Source organism: Pristiophorus japonicus, chromosome 15 (genome assembly GCF_044704955.1).
Source record: "Pristiophorus japonicus isolate sPriJap1 chromosome 15, sPriJap1.hap1, whole genome shotgun sequence".
Lineage (NCBI taxonomy): Eukaryota > Metazoa > Chordata > Chondrichthyes > Pristiophoridae > Pristiophorus > Pristiophorus japonicus.
Window position 1 is genome coordinate 52,653,479 of NC_091991.1, and position 18,390 is coordinate 52,671,868.

Here is an 18,390-nt window from a genome sequence, read left to right on the forward strand (position 1 = left end):
GGCCTGAAAAGAACCCGAGGCATAGAACAACAGTGCCACGGTGACTTTGACCTCAACGGGCAGTGCAGTACTGATGGTGCTGGCAGGCTGCAGATCTTCCCTTATTAGCTGGCATACCTCAGTGATAACCTCTTTGTGGAAGCGCAGTTTCCAAAGGCAGGTGGTGTCGGGCAAGTCAAGGTAAGAATGCTTCTCCCTGTACTTACGGGGGGTGTAACGTCTGGTCCTCCTCATCTATCTGTCACACCTTACATTGGGCACATAATGCATTGGAACATTCCTTCAGTGATGTCGAGTCTGCTGCATGTATTTGGTCACAAAGAGAGGGTGAGAAAGGACAAACCCCATTGTAGTAGCTCTCTGTTTTCCACCGATTGGTCACAAACAAGGAATGTCCCGACGAAGACACCTCTTCAATTTCAATCGGTCATAGTGTGGTCAAGATGTTTTTACAGATGTTCACATCAACTCCAATGACCTGCAGAGTACATCCGAACTCTGCTGAGGTTGAAGCACAGCAGCCTTTTAAAGGACGTGACATGTGACCTAGAACATGGCGTCCATAATGCTGTGATTCGTTCCAGTTAGTTCCACTTTTTGTGGGTGTTTTTTTGGGCGAGCGATATTGTGGGCGATGTGTGCGCGAGGTGGTGAAATTGTCGCAGGGTGATCTCATGGCCGCTAGTAAATATGCTCTTTACGACAAAAAAAAGTGGGCGGGCGTTAATATTGAATTGCGGCATTAATTCTGTGCGGAAAGTAATGCTGGGCGATATTACGGGCGTTGAATTCACCCATCCTGCTGATTCCATCCCCAAAAAATGGGCCGACGGTAATATTTTTTCCCAGCGTTAACCACATGGGGAAAGTAACGCTCAGCGATAAGTTTCCGAAACATGCCTGCCAGTTTCCATTTTGTGCCAAAATTAGCGATATATGGGTGTTATATGTCATTTCAGCGGTAAAATGGGCGTTAAGTGGGTGTTCAACATGTAAAAAAAGTGGAAGTTCTAGCCCCTGGTCTTTGTGAGCCACATGAGTCATTCAACTTTGGTGTTCAGATCAAGAACATGAAGTTCTCAAACTTCCAAACCACTCAACTTCATTTACCCACTACAATTACTGCCCAGTGTTCAATATTCCCTTTGGGTCTGCACAGTTTTTAAGGGCTCAGAATGATATTTATAATGTTCTGCTTATTGGTTATATTAGTACTTTTCAGTGTGATCTGCAAGCCTGTGCTGAAGGCTGAGATATCAAAATTAAAGCTGGCACGAGAGGTGCTTCTGGATATGATTTTATGGGAGAAGTTGTATGTGAAAGGTTAAGGCAGCTTTCCTTCTTATTCTGGTTTATCTATTTATCGGCTGATCTGGCTAGACGTTTTTTGTCAGATTACGCTTTTGTAAAGCGCCATGGGATGTTTTCCTACATTAAAGGCACTATATAAATGCAAAAGCAAAATACTGAGGATGCTGTAAATCTGAAATAAAAACAGAAAATGCTGGAAATACTCAGCTGTTAACGGCTGGCATTTTCACCTTAGAGTCGGGGCAGGTGGATGCGGACCGCCATTCCAAAGTTTTAAACAGTGCACTCGGCACTCCGCATTTAACTGAAAGAGTCACACGGGTTTCCCGGCCAATTGGTTGGAACGAGTCTGCTAAAATCAAAAATGACTCGCTTTTAGCTCAGGTATTTAAAGGAGCCTTTTTAAAAAATGTATTAATTGGATGTGGGTGTCGCTGGCAAGGCCAGCATTTATTGCTCATCACTAATTTCCCTTGAGAAGTTGGTGGTGAGCCGCCTTCTACAATTTGAGTGGTTTGCAAGGCCATTTTTGTTATGTTTGTAAACATTACCAATGTGTAACACTTGCCACCAGGGGGCGCACCTGTGGGAGACCCAATGGTCACCTGCACACCCTGAGCAAGCAGGAATAAAAGGTAATCTACCATGCTGCTTCTTCACTCTGGAGTTACAATAAAGAGACCAAGGTCACAACAGTTTGAACTTAAGATATACAGTCTTATGGGGTTATTCTGAACATAACAATTGGCGACGAATAACAGATCACAAACTTTCACGCAGTTATGGCTGCCATTGTTGTTCTTGAGAGATTTGTTGAGGGTGATGATTGGGAAGCCTTCGTTGCGTCTTGACCAGTACTTCGTGGCCAATGAGCTGGAAAAGGAAGAAACCGCGGTCAAGCACAGGGCGATTCTCCTCACTATTTGCAGGTCCACGATATACGGCCTCATCAAAAATCTGTTAGCACCGATGAAACCAACGAAGAAGACACATGCAGAGTTGTGCATGCTGGTTCGGGAACACCTCAAGCCAAAGGAGAGCATCTAAATGGCCAGGTATCGCTTTTATATGCACCACCGCTCCGAGGGCCAGGACGTGGCAAGCTATGTCGCCGACCTAAGACGCCTTGCGGGACCGTGCGTATTTGCTGGATTTTTGGGGAAAGTGTTGCGGGACTTTTTCATGCTTGGAATCGGCCACGAGGTCATTCTTCGCAAACTGCTGTCTGCCGAATCCCTAGATCTGAGCAAGGCCATCACAATAGCCCAGACTTTTATGTCCACGAACGATAACACTAAACCGATATCACTGAGGCATCGAAACTCACCAGCAAGTACTGTGCATAAAATAATACCTTCAGCAGGCAGAATTGTACATGGCAGGGCTATACGCCTGCAGAGGCCAGACCTAGGATGACTCAGAATCCGTCATGGGGCGTGAATGTGAATCCATTAGCACCATGTTGGTGCTGCAGGTGTAATCATTGAGCCCATCAATGTCGATTCAAGCACTATGTGTGCAAGGGCTGTGGAACAATGGAGCACCTCCAGCAAAAGTGCAGCCGTGCTGCGCCTTACCACGTGGCAGAGTCAGCAGAAGATGACCGATCCGGCGAGGGTCACGTTCAATGAGTAAGAGAGGCAATTCAACCCGAGGCTGAAGAGGAAGTGTATGGGGTACACGCCTTCACCATCAAAAAGCACTCCGATAATGTTAAAAGTCAAATTAAACGGCATTCCAGTTTCAATTATGAGCCAGAAGGCTTTTGAGAAACTGTGGGTAACAAGGCACAAAGGCCAAAACTAAGCCCGATCCACACCAAGCTGCGCACTTACACCAAAGAGCACATACCAGTCATTGGCAGTGCGGCAGTGAAGGTATCGTATGATGGAGCTGTGCATGATTTACCATTATGGATTGTACCAGGCGATGGCCCAACGCTGTTTGGCAAAAGCTGCCTAGGAAAGATCTGATGAAACTGAGACGACATCAAAGCACCGTCTTCGGTGGATGACGGCTCGAGCGCCCAAGTGCTAAGCAAATTCCCATCGTTATTCACGCCAGGCATCGGCAACTTCACAGGCGCCAAAGTGCAGATCCATCTGGTCCCTGATGCACGACCCGTTCATCACAAGGCCCGAGCGGTCCATACATGATGCGAGAGAAAGTCGAGATCTAGCTGGACAGACTTCAATGAGAGGGGATCATATCGCCAGTCAAATTCAACGAGTGAGCCAGTCCAATTGTTCCGGTGTTGAAAAGCGATGGGACAGTCAGAATCTGCAGGGACTACAAGGTAATGATCAACCGAGTCTTGTTACAAGACCAGTACCCACTACCCAAAGCGGATGACCTGTTTGCAACGCTGGCAGGGGGGAAGTCGTTCACCAAGCTGGATCTAACCTCTGCTTATATGACACAGGAGCTGGCTGAACCTTTGAAAAACTTGACTGCATTAACACGCACAGAGGACTGTTCATATACCACAGATGCCCCTTTGGGATTCGCTCGGCTGCGGCCATCTCCCAGAGGAACATAGAGAGTCTGCTGAAATCGGTTCCGCGCACCGTGGTGTTTCAAGACGACATCTTGATCACTGGCCACAACACCACTGAACACTTGCACAACCTGGAAGAGGTTCTAAAGTGACTGGACAGAGTGGGACTCAGGCTGAAACTCTCCAAGTATGTTTTCCTGGCGCCAGAGGTCGAATTTCTGGGGAGAAAGATTGCGGCGGGCAGCATCAGCCCCACGGACTTCAAGACGGAGGCCATCACTAATGCACCCAGACCAAAGAATGTGATGGAGCTGCGTTCGTTCCTGGGACTCCTCAACTATTTGGTAACTTTCTACCGGGGTTGAGCACTTTGCTGAAACCATTGTATTTATGGCAGCGCAAGGGGGACGACTGGGTTTGGGGTAAATCTCAAGAGACAGCCTTTAATAACGCCAGAAACCGGCTATGTTCTAACAAGTTACTTGTATTGTATGACCCGTGTAAACGTTTAGTACTAACTTGCGATGCATCTTCGTACAGGGTCGGTTGTGTGTTACAGCAAGCCAATGTGTCAGGCAAACTGCAACCGATTGCATATGCGTCCAGAAGCTTATCTAAGGCTGAAAGAGCTTACAGTATGGTTGAGAAAGAAGCATTAGCATGGTTAAGAAAATGCACCAATACCTATTTGGACTCCGGTTCGAGCTCGAAGCCGACCACAAGCCACTCATTTCGTTGTTCTCAGAAAGCAAAGGTGTTAACACCAATGCTTCATCCCGCATCCAAAGTTGGGCACTAACGTTATCTGCGTATGATTATGTAATCCGCCACAGACCAGGCACTGAGAACTGTGCAGATGCCCTCAGTCGGCTACCATTGCCCACCACCGGGGTGGAATGGCACAACCCGCAAACTTGCTTCTTGTAATGGATGCTTTTGAGAACGAGGGGTCACTCATCACGGCTCGTCAGATCAGGACCTGGACTAGCCAGGACCTGGTGCTATCATTAGTAAAAAGCTGCGCCCTCAATGGGAGCTGGTCGGCGGTTCGAGGGGAAATGCAAGACGACATTAAGCCGTTCCACCGATGCAAGGCTGAAATTTCCATCCATTCGGACTGTCTCCTATGGGGGAATCGTGTAATTTTGCCCCAAAAAAGGCAGGGAAATGTTTATACGCAACCTTCACAGTACCCACCCAGGCATAGTCATGATGAAGGCTATCACCAGGTCGCACATTTGGTGGCCCAGCATTGACTCAGAATTGGAGTCATGCGTACACAAATGTAGCACTTGCTCACAGTTGAGCAATGCACCAAGGGAGGCCCCACTGAGTCTGTGGTCATGGCCCTCCAAACCGTGGTCCAGGGTCCACACAGATTTTGCTGGCCCCTTTCTAGGAAAGATGTTCCTAGTAGCAGTGGACACTTACTCTAAACAGATTAAATGTATAATAATGTCGTCATGTATGTCCACTGCCACCATTGAAAGCCTCTGAGCCATGTTCGCCACCCATGGTTTGCCCGCCGTCCTTGTTAGTGACAATGGACCATATTTCACCAGTTCGGAATTCAACGAGTTCATGACCCGCAATGGCATTAAGCCTGTCAGGTCTGCGCCATTTAAGCCCGCATCCCATGGTCAAGTGGAATGGGCAGTCCAAACCATAGAGCAGAGCTTGAAACGCGTGACGGACGGTTCCCTGCAGACCCGGTTACCTCGGAATCTGCCCAGCTATCGTACGCGACCCCACTCGCTTACCGGGATTCCCTCTGCAGAATTGCTAATGAAGAGAGCACTCAAAACCAGGCTCTCTTTAGTCCACCTGGATCTCAATGATTGTGTAGGAACCCGGTGTCACCGGCATAACGTGTACCACGATCATGCGACTGTATCACGTGACATTGAGGTTAATGACCCTGTGTTTGTTCTTCATTAAGGTCATGGTCCCAAATGGGTTGCTGGTACTGTTAGTTAAGGAGAGGAATAGAGTGTTTGTTGTCAAATCTTTGAATGGACTAACGTGCAGAAAGCACTTGGATCAGACCAAACTGCGGTTCACTGACAACCAAGAACAGTTTGATGAGGACATTACCATCAATGATCCACCCACACACACCCAACCAGCAATCGACCTCGGGGTCAACCACGAGGATGAACCCACCATGCCCGACAATCCGATCAGACCAGCCACACCGCAGTGCAGCAATGATCCGACCAACTCACCCATGCCAGGACTTCAACTCAGGCAATCAACGCAGGAACATAGAGCCCTGGATCGCCTCAACTTGTAAATAACTTGTATCTAAGAGGGAATGATGATATGTATGTAAACATTACCAATGTGTAAGACTTGCCACCAGGGGGCACGCCTGTGGGAAACCCAAGGGTCACCTGCACACCCTGGGCAAGCAGGTCTAAAAGGCTGCTTCCTCAGTCTGGAGTTACAATAAAGAGACCAAGGTCACAACAGTTTGAGCTTAAGATATACAGTCTTGTGGAGTTATTCTGAACATAATAATTTCAAAGGGCAGTTAAGAGTCACCCACATTGCTGTGGGTCGAAATCACATATAAGCCAGACTGGGTAAGGATGGCAGGCTTGCTTCCCTGAAGGACATTAGTGAAGCAGATGGGTTTTTATGACAATCTGGTAGTTTCATGGGGCCCAAGTTTCCACATGATTCGCGCCTGATTTTTAGGAGCAACTGGTGGAGAACGGACTATTTTAGAAATCGCAATTCTCCACATTTTTTTTTCTGCAGTTCTAGTCAGGTAGAACAGTTCTAGTTTAGAACAGAATTTTTTCTTCAAAAGGGGGCGTGTCCGGTCACTGACGCCTGATTTGAAAGTTTCCACAGTGAAAACGTACTCCAAACTAAAGTAGAATGGAGCCAGTGAAGATTTTTGTAGAACTGAAAAAACCTGTTCTACACATTAAAAAATCAGGCGCAGGTTACAAATTAGGCGTCCAGAACGAGGTGGGGGGGAGGGGGGGGGGGAGGGAAGTCATTAAATTCGACAATAAATCCTTATTTATACTTCTACAAATATTATACAAATAAATCCAACCTGAATAAACATTTATAAGCCAAGAAAAGATTAAATAAACCATCTTCCTACCTGTGTGAAAGTGCTTCAGCCAGGGAGAATTCTGCAGCCGTTCATGCCGCTGAGCGGGAGGGGGAGAGGGAGAGAGAGAGAGAGAGGGAGGGAGAGAGAGAGGGGGGAGGGAGGGAGAGAGAGGGGAGGGAGGGAGAGAGAGAGAGGGGAGGGAGGGAGAGGGAGGGAGGGGGGAGAGAGAGAGAGAGAGAGAGAGAGGGAGGGAGGGAGAGAGAGAGAGGGGGAGGGAGGGAGAGAGAGAGAGGGGGAGGGAGGGAGAGAGAGAGAGGGTGAGGGAGGGAGAGAGAGAGAGAGGGGAGGGAGGGAGAGAGAGAGCGGGGAGGGGGGAGAGAGAGGGGTGGGGGGGGAAGGGAGAGGTCAGGTCGGATCGGATCCAGTCCGGGAGTCGGGAGCGGGTGTCGGGTGTCGGGTCGGGGCGGGGGGGGGGAGCGGGTGTCGGGTCTGGTCGGCGGGGGGGGGGGCGGGGGGGGAGCGGGTGTCGGGTCGGCAGGGGGGGGGAGCGGGTGTCGGGTCTTGTCGGGGGCGGGGAGCAGGAGCTGGCCGTGGGAGGAACCTTATTCACGCAGCCCCAGTGAGGCCATTCGGCCAGGGCTAGGGGCTGCGTGCTTTGGGCCCCTCCCATACAGTTCGGCGCCTGGAGCTACTGCACTTGCGTGCCGACTGTAGCGCGCATGTGCAGAGGTCCCGGCACTATTTTCAGCGCAGGGACCTGGCTCCGCCCCCCCCACAGCTCGTGCTGGCTGCGCTGAGGGCCAGAGGACCTGCAAGTAGGTGGAGAATACCGAGGATTGTTTTAGGCGCCGTTTTAGGCGTGAAAAACGGGCGCCCAATTCGGGGGCGCCCGTTTTTTTTCTTGTGGAAACTTGGGCCCATTAGTAATGGTCACTATTACTAGCTTTTTATTCCAGATTTATTTAATTAACTGAATTTAAATTACCTAGCTGCAGTGGTGGGATTTGAATTTAATCCAGGCTTCTGAATTACTAGTCCAGTAACATAACCACTATGCTACAGTACCCCCTGTGCCTTGAACACATCACAGTTGAAGGTTGTTGGAAGAGGCTGCAGGTAGGTGGTTGGGAGAGGTGGCTATTCTTATCTATCGAAGATATCTGTGAAGGTATAAGAAAGGATGGAGTCACAGTGCCAGAAGGCTGAACCAAGGTTCTCAGATGCCTCCCTGGGTATCCTGGTCCAGGGAGTCCGAGCACGAGGGGAGGTTCTATTCCTGGTAGCGGCAGGAAGTGATCAGCACTGAATCCAAGAGGGCATGGCTGGAGATCACACAAGAAGTGAGCAGCAGGGGTATTGTCAGCTGTTCCTGCATACAGTGTCGCAAGAGATTTAATGATCTCATGAGGTCAGTAAAGGTGAGTACAATGCCACACCCAACTACATCATGTCACCCCAACCCCATCACTCTGCCTTCCCAAGCCTACTCAGGCACATTACTCCTCACACCAACCTACCTTGCAGGTGTACTCATCCCTCACTCTCTATGCACCGACTCCCATCCCCATCTGACTAACCACCACTGACACTCACCCTCAGCCTAATGTAATCATAGCAAATAACACCACAGAATGAGGCCATTTGGCAATGTCACACCACTCCCTCATCGTCACCCTCTACAGATGTAGCCCATACAACCCTTACACTCATTCCCTCATTCACACTCAAAGTTCCCTTCTTTCACTCCTTGCAGGAGAAGAGAACCCAGAACAGGAGAGAAAGAGAGAACCGGAGGTGGCCCTCCAATATATACTAATTTGTCACCAACAGAGGAGGAAGCTCTCGAAATAAGTGGAGTGACAGAGTTGCTGCCGGTGGGAGACAGAGAGACAGGGACCTCCCAAAACCTGGTGACAGAATTCAAGATCGCACATGGCATACAACAGTCACTCATGGTGACTGATGTCAGCAGCCAGTGAATTATCATGTGCGTAATGGTAACATTACACTCTGTCATAAGAGGTTTATGTAATGTATGTACATAAGGTCTGCCCAGCACCAGGGGGCACTACCGTCGGAGGTCCTAGGGTCATAGGTACACTCGTGCTGGGCCCGGTAATTAACCTGAACTTCACCTTTGTATCTTCACTTCTGGAAGCCATTAAAGACTGGCCAGGTTACACCTAGTCACTAGCTCACAGTACGGAGTTCATTGTATCATTTCATACACTACAACTGGCGACGAGGAAAATACGAACCCAGGCAAATGGCGAGCACAGCATGATCGAGTACTTTTGGAATTCTCGAGAGGTTCAATGAGGGAGAGGATTGGGGAGATTTCACAGATCGTCTTGACCAGCATTTCGTGGCAAACAACCTAAACAAAGTCGAGGATGCAGAGAAGTGCAGGGCAGTTCTTCTCACTGTCTGTGGCCTCACGATCTATGCACTCATCAAGAATCTCCTCTCACCCTACAGAAAAGGATTACAAAGAACTGTGTGCTCTAGTTCGAGAACACCTTAAACCCACGGGAAGGAATCCTCATATCCAGATATCGCTTCTATACGCACGGTGGTCCAGAAGGCCAGGATATAGCGGCATTTGTTGCCGACCTGAGTCATCTTGCAGGGCCTTGCAAATTTGGGCCTGTGTTGGAAGACATGCTGCGTGACTTTTCCGTGATCGGGGTCAACCACGAGGCGATCTTAAGTAAGCTGCTGGCTGCGGAGACGCCAGACCTCAGCAAGGTCATCACCATCGCCCAGGCTTGCATGTCCACGCAGAAAATCACGAAGCAGATATCGCGACAAAACAGGAACTCCACGGCAAGTACTGTGTACAAAATTGTATCGACGACCGGCAGAGCTGCACATGGCAGGGCCTACTCGACTGCGTCTGCAAGACCGGGAGCCGCTCAAAGTTTACCATCGAGGGCCTACTCGACTGCGTATGTGAGAACGGGAGCCACTCAAAGTTCACCATCGAGGGCCTACTCGACTGCGTATGTGAGAACGGGAGCCACTCAAAATTCGCCATCGGGCGGAAATCCGAGCTCAACGTGTTGGCGTTGCGGGTGCAATCACCGACCACATCAGTGCCGCTTCAGGCAGTATGTATGCAGAGGGTGTGCGAAGACGGGACAGCTTCAGCGGATGTGTCCGCAGCGGAGCAAGCGAGCTGCGACACACCACGTGGATGATGATCAATTCAGCATGGATTTGACGATGCAGCTCGAGGCATTTGAGAGCTCCGAGGAGGAAGTGTATAGCGTATGTGTGTTCCTAACAAAGAGCCAACCGATAATGATGGAGGTAAAATTAAACAGCGTGCCGCTATCCATGGAATTAGACATGGGTGTGAGTCAATCGATAATGAGCCAGAGGACTTTCGAAAAACTGGGGGAGACCAAGACAGAGAGACTCAAACTGAGTCCGATAAATGCAAAGTTGCGCACCTACACCAAAAAGCTCATACCAGTGATCGATAGTGCAGCAGTAAGAGTGTCATACGAGGGAACGGTTCATGATCTACCATTATGGATTATCCCAGGCAAGGGCCCATCGTTATTTGGCAGGAGTTGGCTTGAGAAAATAAAATGGAAATGGTACGATATCAAAGCTTTGTCATCAGCGGATGATGATTTGTGTGCTCACGTGCTGAGCAAATTTCCATCACTGTTTGAACTGGGAATTGGCAGCTTCAAGGGAGCCAAGGTACAGATTCACCTCGGCCAAGACGCAAGGCCCATCCATCACAAAGCCAGGGCAGTCCCACACATGATGATAGAAAAGGTCGAGCTCAAATTGGACAGGCTACAACACCAGGGGGTAATCTCACCGGTCGAATTTAATGAATGGGCCAGTCCCATTGTTCCGGTGTTAAAGAGCGATGGCACAGTCAGGATTTGTGGAGGCTACAAGGTCACGATCAACCAAGTTTCGAAACAAGATCAGTACCCATTACCGAAAGCTGATGACCTGTTTGCAACACTAGCCGGGGGAAAATCGTTCACCAAAATGGATCGAACGTTGGCCGACATGACACAGGAACTGGTTGAATCATCAAAGAAACTTACGTGCATCAACATGCACAAAGGACTAGTTATTTACAACAGGTATCCTTTTGGCATTCGTTCAGCGGCAGCCATATTTCAGAGAAACATGGAGAACCTATTGGAATCCATCCCCAGGACCGTGGTATTCCAAGACGACATTCTAGTCACATGTTGTGACACCGCCAAGCACCTGCACTATCTGGAAGAGGTTCCTCGTCATCTGGACAAAGTGGGACTCAGGCTGAAACGTTTGAAGTGCATTTTCATAGCACCAGAGGTCGAATTCCTTGGACGAAAGATTGCTGCAGACTGAATCAGGCCTACAGATGCAAAAACAGAGGCCATCAAAAATGCACCCAGGCCCAGAATGTGACGGAGCCGCGTTCGTTCCTGGGTCTTCTCAAGTACTTCGGTAACTTCTTACCCAAATTGAGCACAGTATTAGAGCCTTTGCACAAGCTGCACAGGAAAGGAGATGACTGGGTGTGGGGTGAACTCCAAGACAGAGCCTTTGAGAAGGCTAGAAATCTGTTGTGTTCCCACAAGCTACTGGTACTGTATGACCCATGCAAGCGTCTAGTTTTGACCTGTGATGCGTCGTCCTATGGGGTCGGCTGTGTACTCCAGCAAGCCAATGAGTCAGGCAAACTACAACCAGTTGCATATGCGTCTTGAAGCCTGTCCAAGGTGGAAAGAGCCTACAACATGGTAGAGAAAGAGGCTTTAGCATGCATTTATGGGGTAATCAAAATGCGCCAGTACCTGTTTGGGCTTCGCTTCGAGCTGGAAACTGATCACAAGCCGCTTATATCGTTCTTCTCGGAACATAAAGGTATCAATACCAACGCGTCGTCCCGCATCCAGAGGTGGGCGCTGACATTATCCGACTATGATTATGTCATTCACCATAGACCAGGCACCGACAACTGCGCTGATGCATTGAGCCGGTTAATGTTGCCCACACCGGAGGTGGAAACGCCAATGCCCGCAGAGCTATTCATGGTCATGGATGCCTTTGAGAGTGAAGGGTCGCCTGTCACTGCTCAACAAGTTAAGACCTGAACCAATCAGGATCTGACCCTATCGGTTGTAAAACGTTGTGTTCTTAACGGGGACTGGTCGACCATCCCCAAGGACATGGGTGGTGAAACCAAACTGTACAGCCATCGCAAAGATGAGCTTTCCATCCAATCCAACTGTTTACTGTGGGGTAATCGTGTTGCAATGCCCAAGAAAGGCAGGCCGAGATTTGTACGGGAGTTACATAGTACACATCCTGGTATTGTCATGACGAAGGCCATCGCCAGGTCCCATGTTTGGTGGCCTGGCATTGACTCGGACTTAGAGTCATGCGTGCATCAGTGCAGCACTTGCATGCAGTTAAGCAATGCCCCAAAAGAAGCTGCACTCAGTCTGTGGTCATGGCCATCCAAACCGTGGTCCAGAATCCACATCGACTTTGCGGGCCCCTTGCTCGGTAAAATGTTTTTTGTCGTAGTGGATGCATACACCAAATGGATAGAATGTGTGATCATGTCATCCAGCACTTCCACTGCCACCATTGAGAACCTGAGAGCCATGTTTGCCACACATGGTCTGCCAGACTTCGCTGACAGCGACAACGGACCATGTTTTACGAGCCTGGAGTTTCAAGAGTTCATGAAACGCAACGGCAGAAAACATGTGAGGGCGGGGGGTCAGCCGCATTCAAACCCGCGTCCAATGGTCAAGCGGAGCGGGCAGGTTCAAACCATCAAGCAGAGCCTGAAACGCGTAACTCACGGTTCCTTGCAGACATGCCTGTCACACATACTGCTCAGTTACAGGACAAGGCCACACACGCTCACCGGGGTCCCGCCTGCGGAACTATTGATGAAGAGAGGCCTCAAAACCAGGCTCTCTCTAGTCCATCCTGACCTTAACGATCATGTCGAAACCTGACGTTAACGCCAGCAGTGGTATCACGACCGCGCCGCAGTGTCACGCGACATATCTGTAAATGACCCAGTGTATGTACTTAACCATGGTCAAGGGCCCAAGTGGCTCCCGGGCAATGTTACGGATAAGGAGGGTAACTGGGTGTATATGGTTAAGCTCAAGAATGGGCAGATGTGCAGGAAACACATTGATCAAATCAAGCTAAGACACACTGACGAACCAGAACAGTTGGAAGAAGACACCGCGAGTTTAGACAACCAACCATCAGAAGAATCCACTGTGGTCAACGCCCAGCTCCAAGTCATGAGAGACTCGGAAAGCACTGGGATTGTACTGAGACGGTCAACCAGAGAGCGAAGCACTCCGGACCGTCTGAACTTGTAATATGGACATGCCAAGAACTGGAGGGGAATGATGTAATGTATGTACATAAGGTCTGCCCACCACCGGGGGGGCACTACCGTCGGAGTTCCTAGGGTCACAGATACACTCATGCTGGGCCCGGTATATAACCTGAACTTCACCTTTGTATCTTCACTTCTAGATGCCATTAAAGACTGACCAGGTTGCACCTAGTCACTGGCTCACAGTACGCAGTTCATTGTATCATTTCATACACTACAGTTTAATTCATGTATTTACTCTCCCACAGGTCAATCAAGTGCTCCCCGCCTCCCACTGTGCAGCCGGAGGAAGAAGACGACTCCTTTGAGGAAGCTCCATTCCCTGAGGATGCACCGTCACCAGACCCACGCGCACCCAGCACCAGCGCAGATACCCGCACGTTTGTGAGTCCTGCCAGACATAGAGTAGTGTTGTCACCTGGTGTCTCACACATCACAAGTGAGCAAGAGCAGATGGTGGAGACAGGGACAGCAGTGGAGAGTCATCACCTGAGGGTGCAGGATGCTCCAAGCTCTGCTCAGCTGGATACAGATGCTGAACCTCGGGGGCCGTCGACAGAGAGGTTGATCTTGGAGGAGCAGCAACAAATGCGTGAGGCTCTGGCAGCTTTTCCAGCTACACTGTGTGCTCTTGCACAGAGAATGCAGAAGTCCATCCCCAACATGAGCAGCAACATATTGCAGGCGATGGCGACGATGTGCTCGTCAATGGAAAGGATGGCCACCTGCATGGAGCAGCTAATGAGCCAGTCGAATGAGAACTTGCTAGCTGCAAACAACAGATTGCAGACTCTTAATGACCTCATCTCTAGAAGGGATAGCAGCACAAACTTGGGCGTTCATCGCCCCACTGATATGCAGCTAGCATGGAAGTGCGCGTGGCCCATGAAAGGGATGATGGTGAAAGGGGACATGGAAATGGGGGCTCTGCTCAAAGCGCCCCCATTTCTCCCCCGTTGCCTCCCCCTCAGTCAGAGCCCCACATGCTGCCTCGGATCCCGTGACTCAGTCTGTCCCTGGACAGTGCAGGAGGAGCAGTCTTTGGTGGGACCCCCACATGCTCCAAAACCCAGAGGACATCTGCCAAAAGTGTCAAGACAGTCACAGCAGGGAAGTGAGCAGCCTGCCTCTACCTCTGCTGAAGCCACAGGGGTTGCACCTCATAGAAGCACTCGGAAAAGAAAAAAGACACAATCCTAGATACAAAACGGTATGCACATGGGTGTTTGCCAAAATGAAAGCGAAGTTTCAGTTTTATTTATGACATACATAAATTTATATCTTTGCACCACTTTCCCGACTTGTCTATTTTTGCCAGCCACCTGGAAAGTGGCCTTGTCACTTGGAGTGAATGGAGAGACATTACTTAACCTTGAGCAACGGGTGTGAGTTTGACAGGAATGGTTTGGTCATTTTTGGACTGCTTTGTGGGGGATGGGAAGTTAATGGCCATATGTGCGCAGTCAGTGATGCCTTGCAATGATGGGAAGTCAGCCAGAGCTGCAAAGCCTTGCGTCTGCTCAGTAACACTGGCTTCATCAGTGGCAAAGTGTACATGTGAAACACGGCATCGGTCATCTGGGTGATGCATCTGTGGGTGGCCGACTGCGAGATCCTGCAAATGTCTGTTGCAGATCCCTGGAAGGAGCCTGAGGCGAAGAAGTTGAGGTGACTTTGGCAACCACTCGTAAGGTATGTCCACCAGGTCCTCTGGCAGCAGGTCTTCTTCCAGTAAGCTACAAATGTCTGCAATGACCTGGCACGATAGCCTGAGCCTCCTGAAGCACTGCTGTTCAGTCATGTCCAGAAAACTCATCCTCTACCTGTATATCCTGTGTTGGGGATATTGCCTTTGGTGCAGTGCACCCCTGTGCTGACCCCCTCTCTCCTGTGGAGCATCAGGTCAGCGAGGAGTAGGCTATTGGTGTTGTTGCTGCTATTGCTGGTGTGGCTTGTGTTGTTGGTGCTGGGGCTCATCTTGGTCCGAATCGGAGGTCCAAGGTGAGACAGTATAAGCGGCACCCATGCTGAACTGATAGATGCCTGGTAAAGTGGAGATCAGAGGCACAATCCTCCAATGTAGTGAGAGTGGCTTCCAAGGCTGCAGAACTCATCTGCAAACTCATGAAAGCAAAAAATGATGTCAGCAAGAGCCTTTCCCTTAAACAAGAAAGAAGTTGTGAAGTTTGTGTATTTATGTGCTTTTTCCAGCTGTCACTTAATGAAGTAGCACAATGTCCACTGAGCTCCCGCCTTTCCTTTACAGGCGAGCTTCCCGAGGTCCGTGAATCCTGTGCACAAGCAGTTAAAGATGAAAGTTCACGTTAAAAAAAGGTTCTCAATGAGCAGCTAAGTACTTCATTAAATTTGCCCTTGTTCCACTTCGAAATGCGCCTCAGTTAAATGCAGAAGTTGGCAGGATGACGCTGGGTTCCCGATGTGCTGTCAGTTTCAGCGCTTTTAACTGCTGACCCGTTCCCAAACCCACCGCTCTGCAATGGGAAAATTCAAGCTGTTTCAGGTCAATGACGAAAAGTCATCAACCTGAAACATTAACTCTGTTTCTCTCTCCACAGATGCTGCCTAACCTGCTGAGTATTTCCAGCATTTTGAACCTGTGGAATTCTCTACCACAGAAAGTTGTTGAGGCTAGTTCGTTAGATATATTCAAAAGGGAATTAGATGTGGTCCTTACGGCTCAAGGGATCAAGGGGTATGGAGAGAAAGCAGGAATGGGGTACTGAAGTTGCATGATCAGCCATGATCATATTGAATGGTGGTGCAGGCTCAAAGGGCCGAATGACCTAATCCTGCACCTATTTTCTATGTTTCTATGTTTCTATGTTTTCTGTTTTTATTACATAAATGCAAGTTGTTGTGGTAATTCTGTAGTTAAATTCCTCAGATTGCTGAAGCTAATGAGGACTTTCTTTATTCTATGTTTTAAGAACACTTTGGTACATAGAAATAACCAGTGCTGGGCTAATTTCCTTTGTACACAGTCATTTGGCTGCACGTTTTTCTTTAGTGCTTGGATCTTTTTTCGGTTGGGCATTTGTTGATCATACACTGCAAATACCATACTGGTCCAACATTATTTGGCGCACTGCACAGTACAACACAGCAGTGATCTAGTGAAGCATGCTATGCTGCTATGCTGATTTGGAACAGTCTATTCAAGACTTTGAAAAGCAAGATTTTGCTCCAGAACTAATGTTACATTGTACAATGTCATGTCTATTCAAAGAATGTTCGACTGCATTATGCCTCAGTGATTCAGGACACTCCATTGCACTATGTCAATCAAGTTACAAATCAAAACTGCACAGAATTGCTATCTAAATCTTATTACCAAGAGCAGTTAATGATATAACATTCCTTCATTCAAAAAAAATCACAAAAATATCCTTATCTTTAAGAGAAAAGGGATAAATGACTGTTCTCATTGGGCAGTTTTGGGTGCCAAGCTCTCTAATTAACATATAATTGCCTTGCTCCTGATCAGATTAAACATTCAACAACAGCCTATAAAAAGTGCAAAGCAGCGAGAGAGAGAGAGAGAGAGACCTCATACAACAGCTCCACATCTTTCTGCGACCGCTGGAACACAGGATTAATAGGAATGTCGGAATCTAGATTTCTTCTTAACCTCTGTGCAGATGGGAAGAGAACTAGAAGAGAGCAAGGAAAAGGAAACATTGTCAATAAAAAAACAGTTACAAAATCAAGCACTTCAAATAAACTATCAACAACTATGTTAACATCAAGAATAACAATAAAAATTGAGGAACACTGGAGGATTCATTACAAGAGACACTTTGGGCACAAATAAATTAACACTTGAGGATAACATTGTTCCCTGCACATAACATACAACATAAAGGTCAGTTCTACTTTATGTAGCACAAACACTGCCCCGAGAGACCCACCTCACCTTCTCGTGCAGTCTGTATCATGTCACAGACCCTAGGCTAGAGTTTCCGCTTTGGGCACAATTGTGATTCTGCCGCAAATTACGCCCAAAATTGGGTCCATTTTGAAAAGTGTTGTTTTTCCCGAGTTTCTGCTTAAGCACATTTACATATCACTGAATGTAAAATTTGCCATGAACCAGTGCAATTGGGTAAGGTTTTAAAATGTAATTAAAAAAAATATTTTCTATTTAAAAAAAGTCTTTCATATATTTGAAAGTGGTAACTTGATGAAGTTTGATTAAAACAACTGAAAATAGGCTTATCACAAAAAATAAGCATTTTTAATCAGTGTCAATCTACCAGCTCTGAGTAATGCAATTTTAAATTACCAAAATTCACTTAAAAAAGATATTTTAAACTATTTTCAAGTTATATTGAGGTACAATAGTCAGTAAATTAAAGGACATCTTTATTTACAACACCAAAAGCTCTGATTGGTCCCCTTGGATGACAAGCCCTGATTGCTGATTGGTCCCCTTGGATGACAAGCCCTGATTATTGATTGGTCCCCTTGGATGACAAGCCCTGATTGCTGATTGGTCCCCTTGGATGACAAGCCCTGATTGCTGATTGGTCCCCTTGGGTGGCAAGTCACATCCAGCAGTTTCTCTGGAATGTGTAATTAGATCACCCTAGCCTAATTAATCACTTTGAAAAGTGTAATTCGAGCCATTCTGACTGCCTACTCCAGACAGAACAGAGCTCACTTGGAGCAAATAGGGTTCACCCTCATCAGTTAACATCGTTTCCCACCTGCAAACAAGTTCCTGCCCCCGCCGCAAAAGTTCTTGACTTACTCCCACCGCAGAAGTTCCTGACCTTCTCCCCCCAAGTGCCTGACCTTCAACCCCACCCAGCCCAAGTTCCTGACCTCCCCACCCAGGTTTCTGACCTCTTCCCCCTGCCTGAGTTCCTGATCTTCTCCCCCTGCCCGAGTTCCTGACCTTCTCTCTCCCACCCCGGCTTCCTATTCTTCTCCCCCTGCCCAAGGGAATAAAGGGTTATGGGGAGCGGGCAGGGAAGTGGACCCGAGTCCATGACCTGATCAGCCATGATCACATTAAATGACGGAGCAGGCTCGAGGGGCCGTATTGCCTACTCCTGCTTCTATTTTTTATGTTCTTATGTAAGTTCCTCT

General features: G+C 48.4%; 1 protein-coding gene across 1 annotated transcript in view; it reads right to left on the bottom strand.

The window, feature by feature from the left end:
- The window catches only part of LOC139281475 (protein FAM180A), an 88,221-nt gene that overhangs the window by 16,756 nt on the left and 53,075 nt on the right, over positions 1-18,390 (bottom strand). The window contains exon 2 of the mRNA XM_070901646.1: positions 16,846-16,949. Coding sequence (XP_070757747.1) covers positions 16,846-16,949 — 104 coding nt within the window. The remainder of the gene's footprint in view (positions 1-16,845; positions 16,950-18,390) is intronic.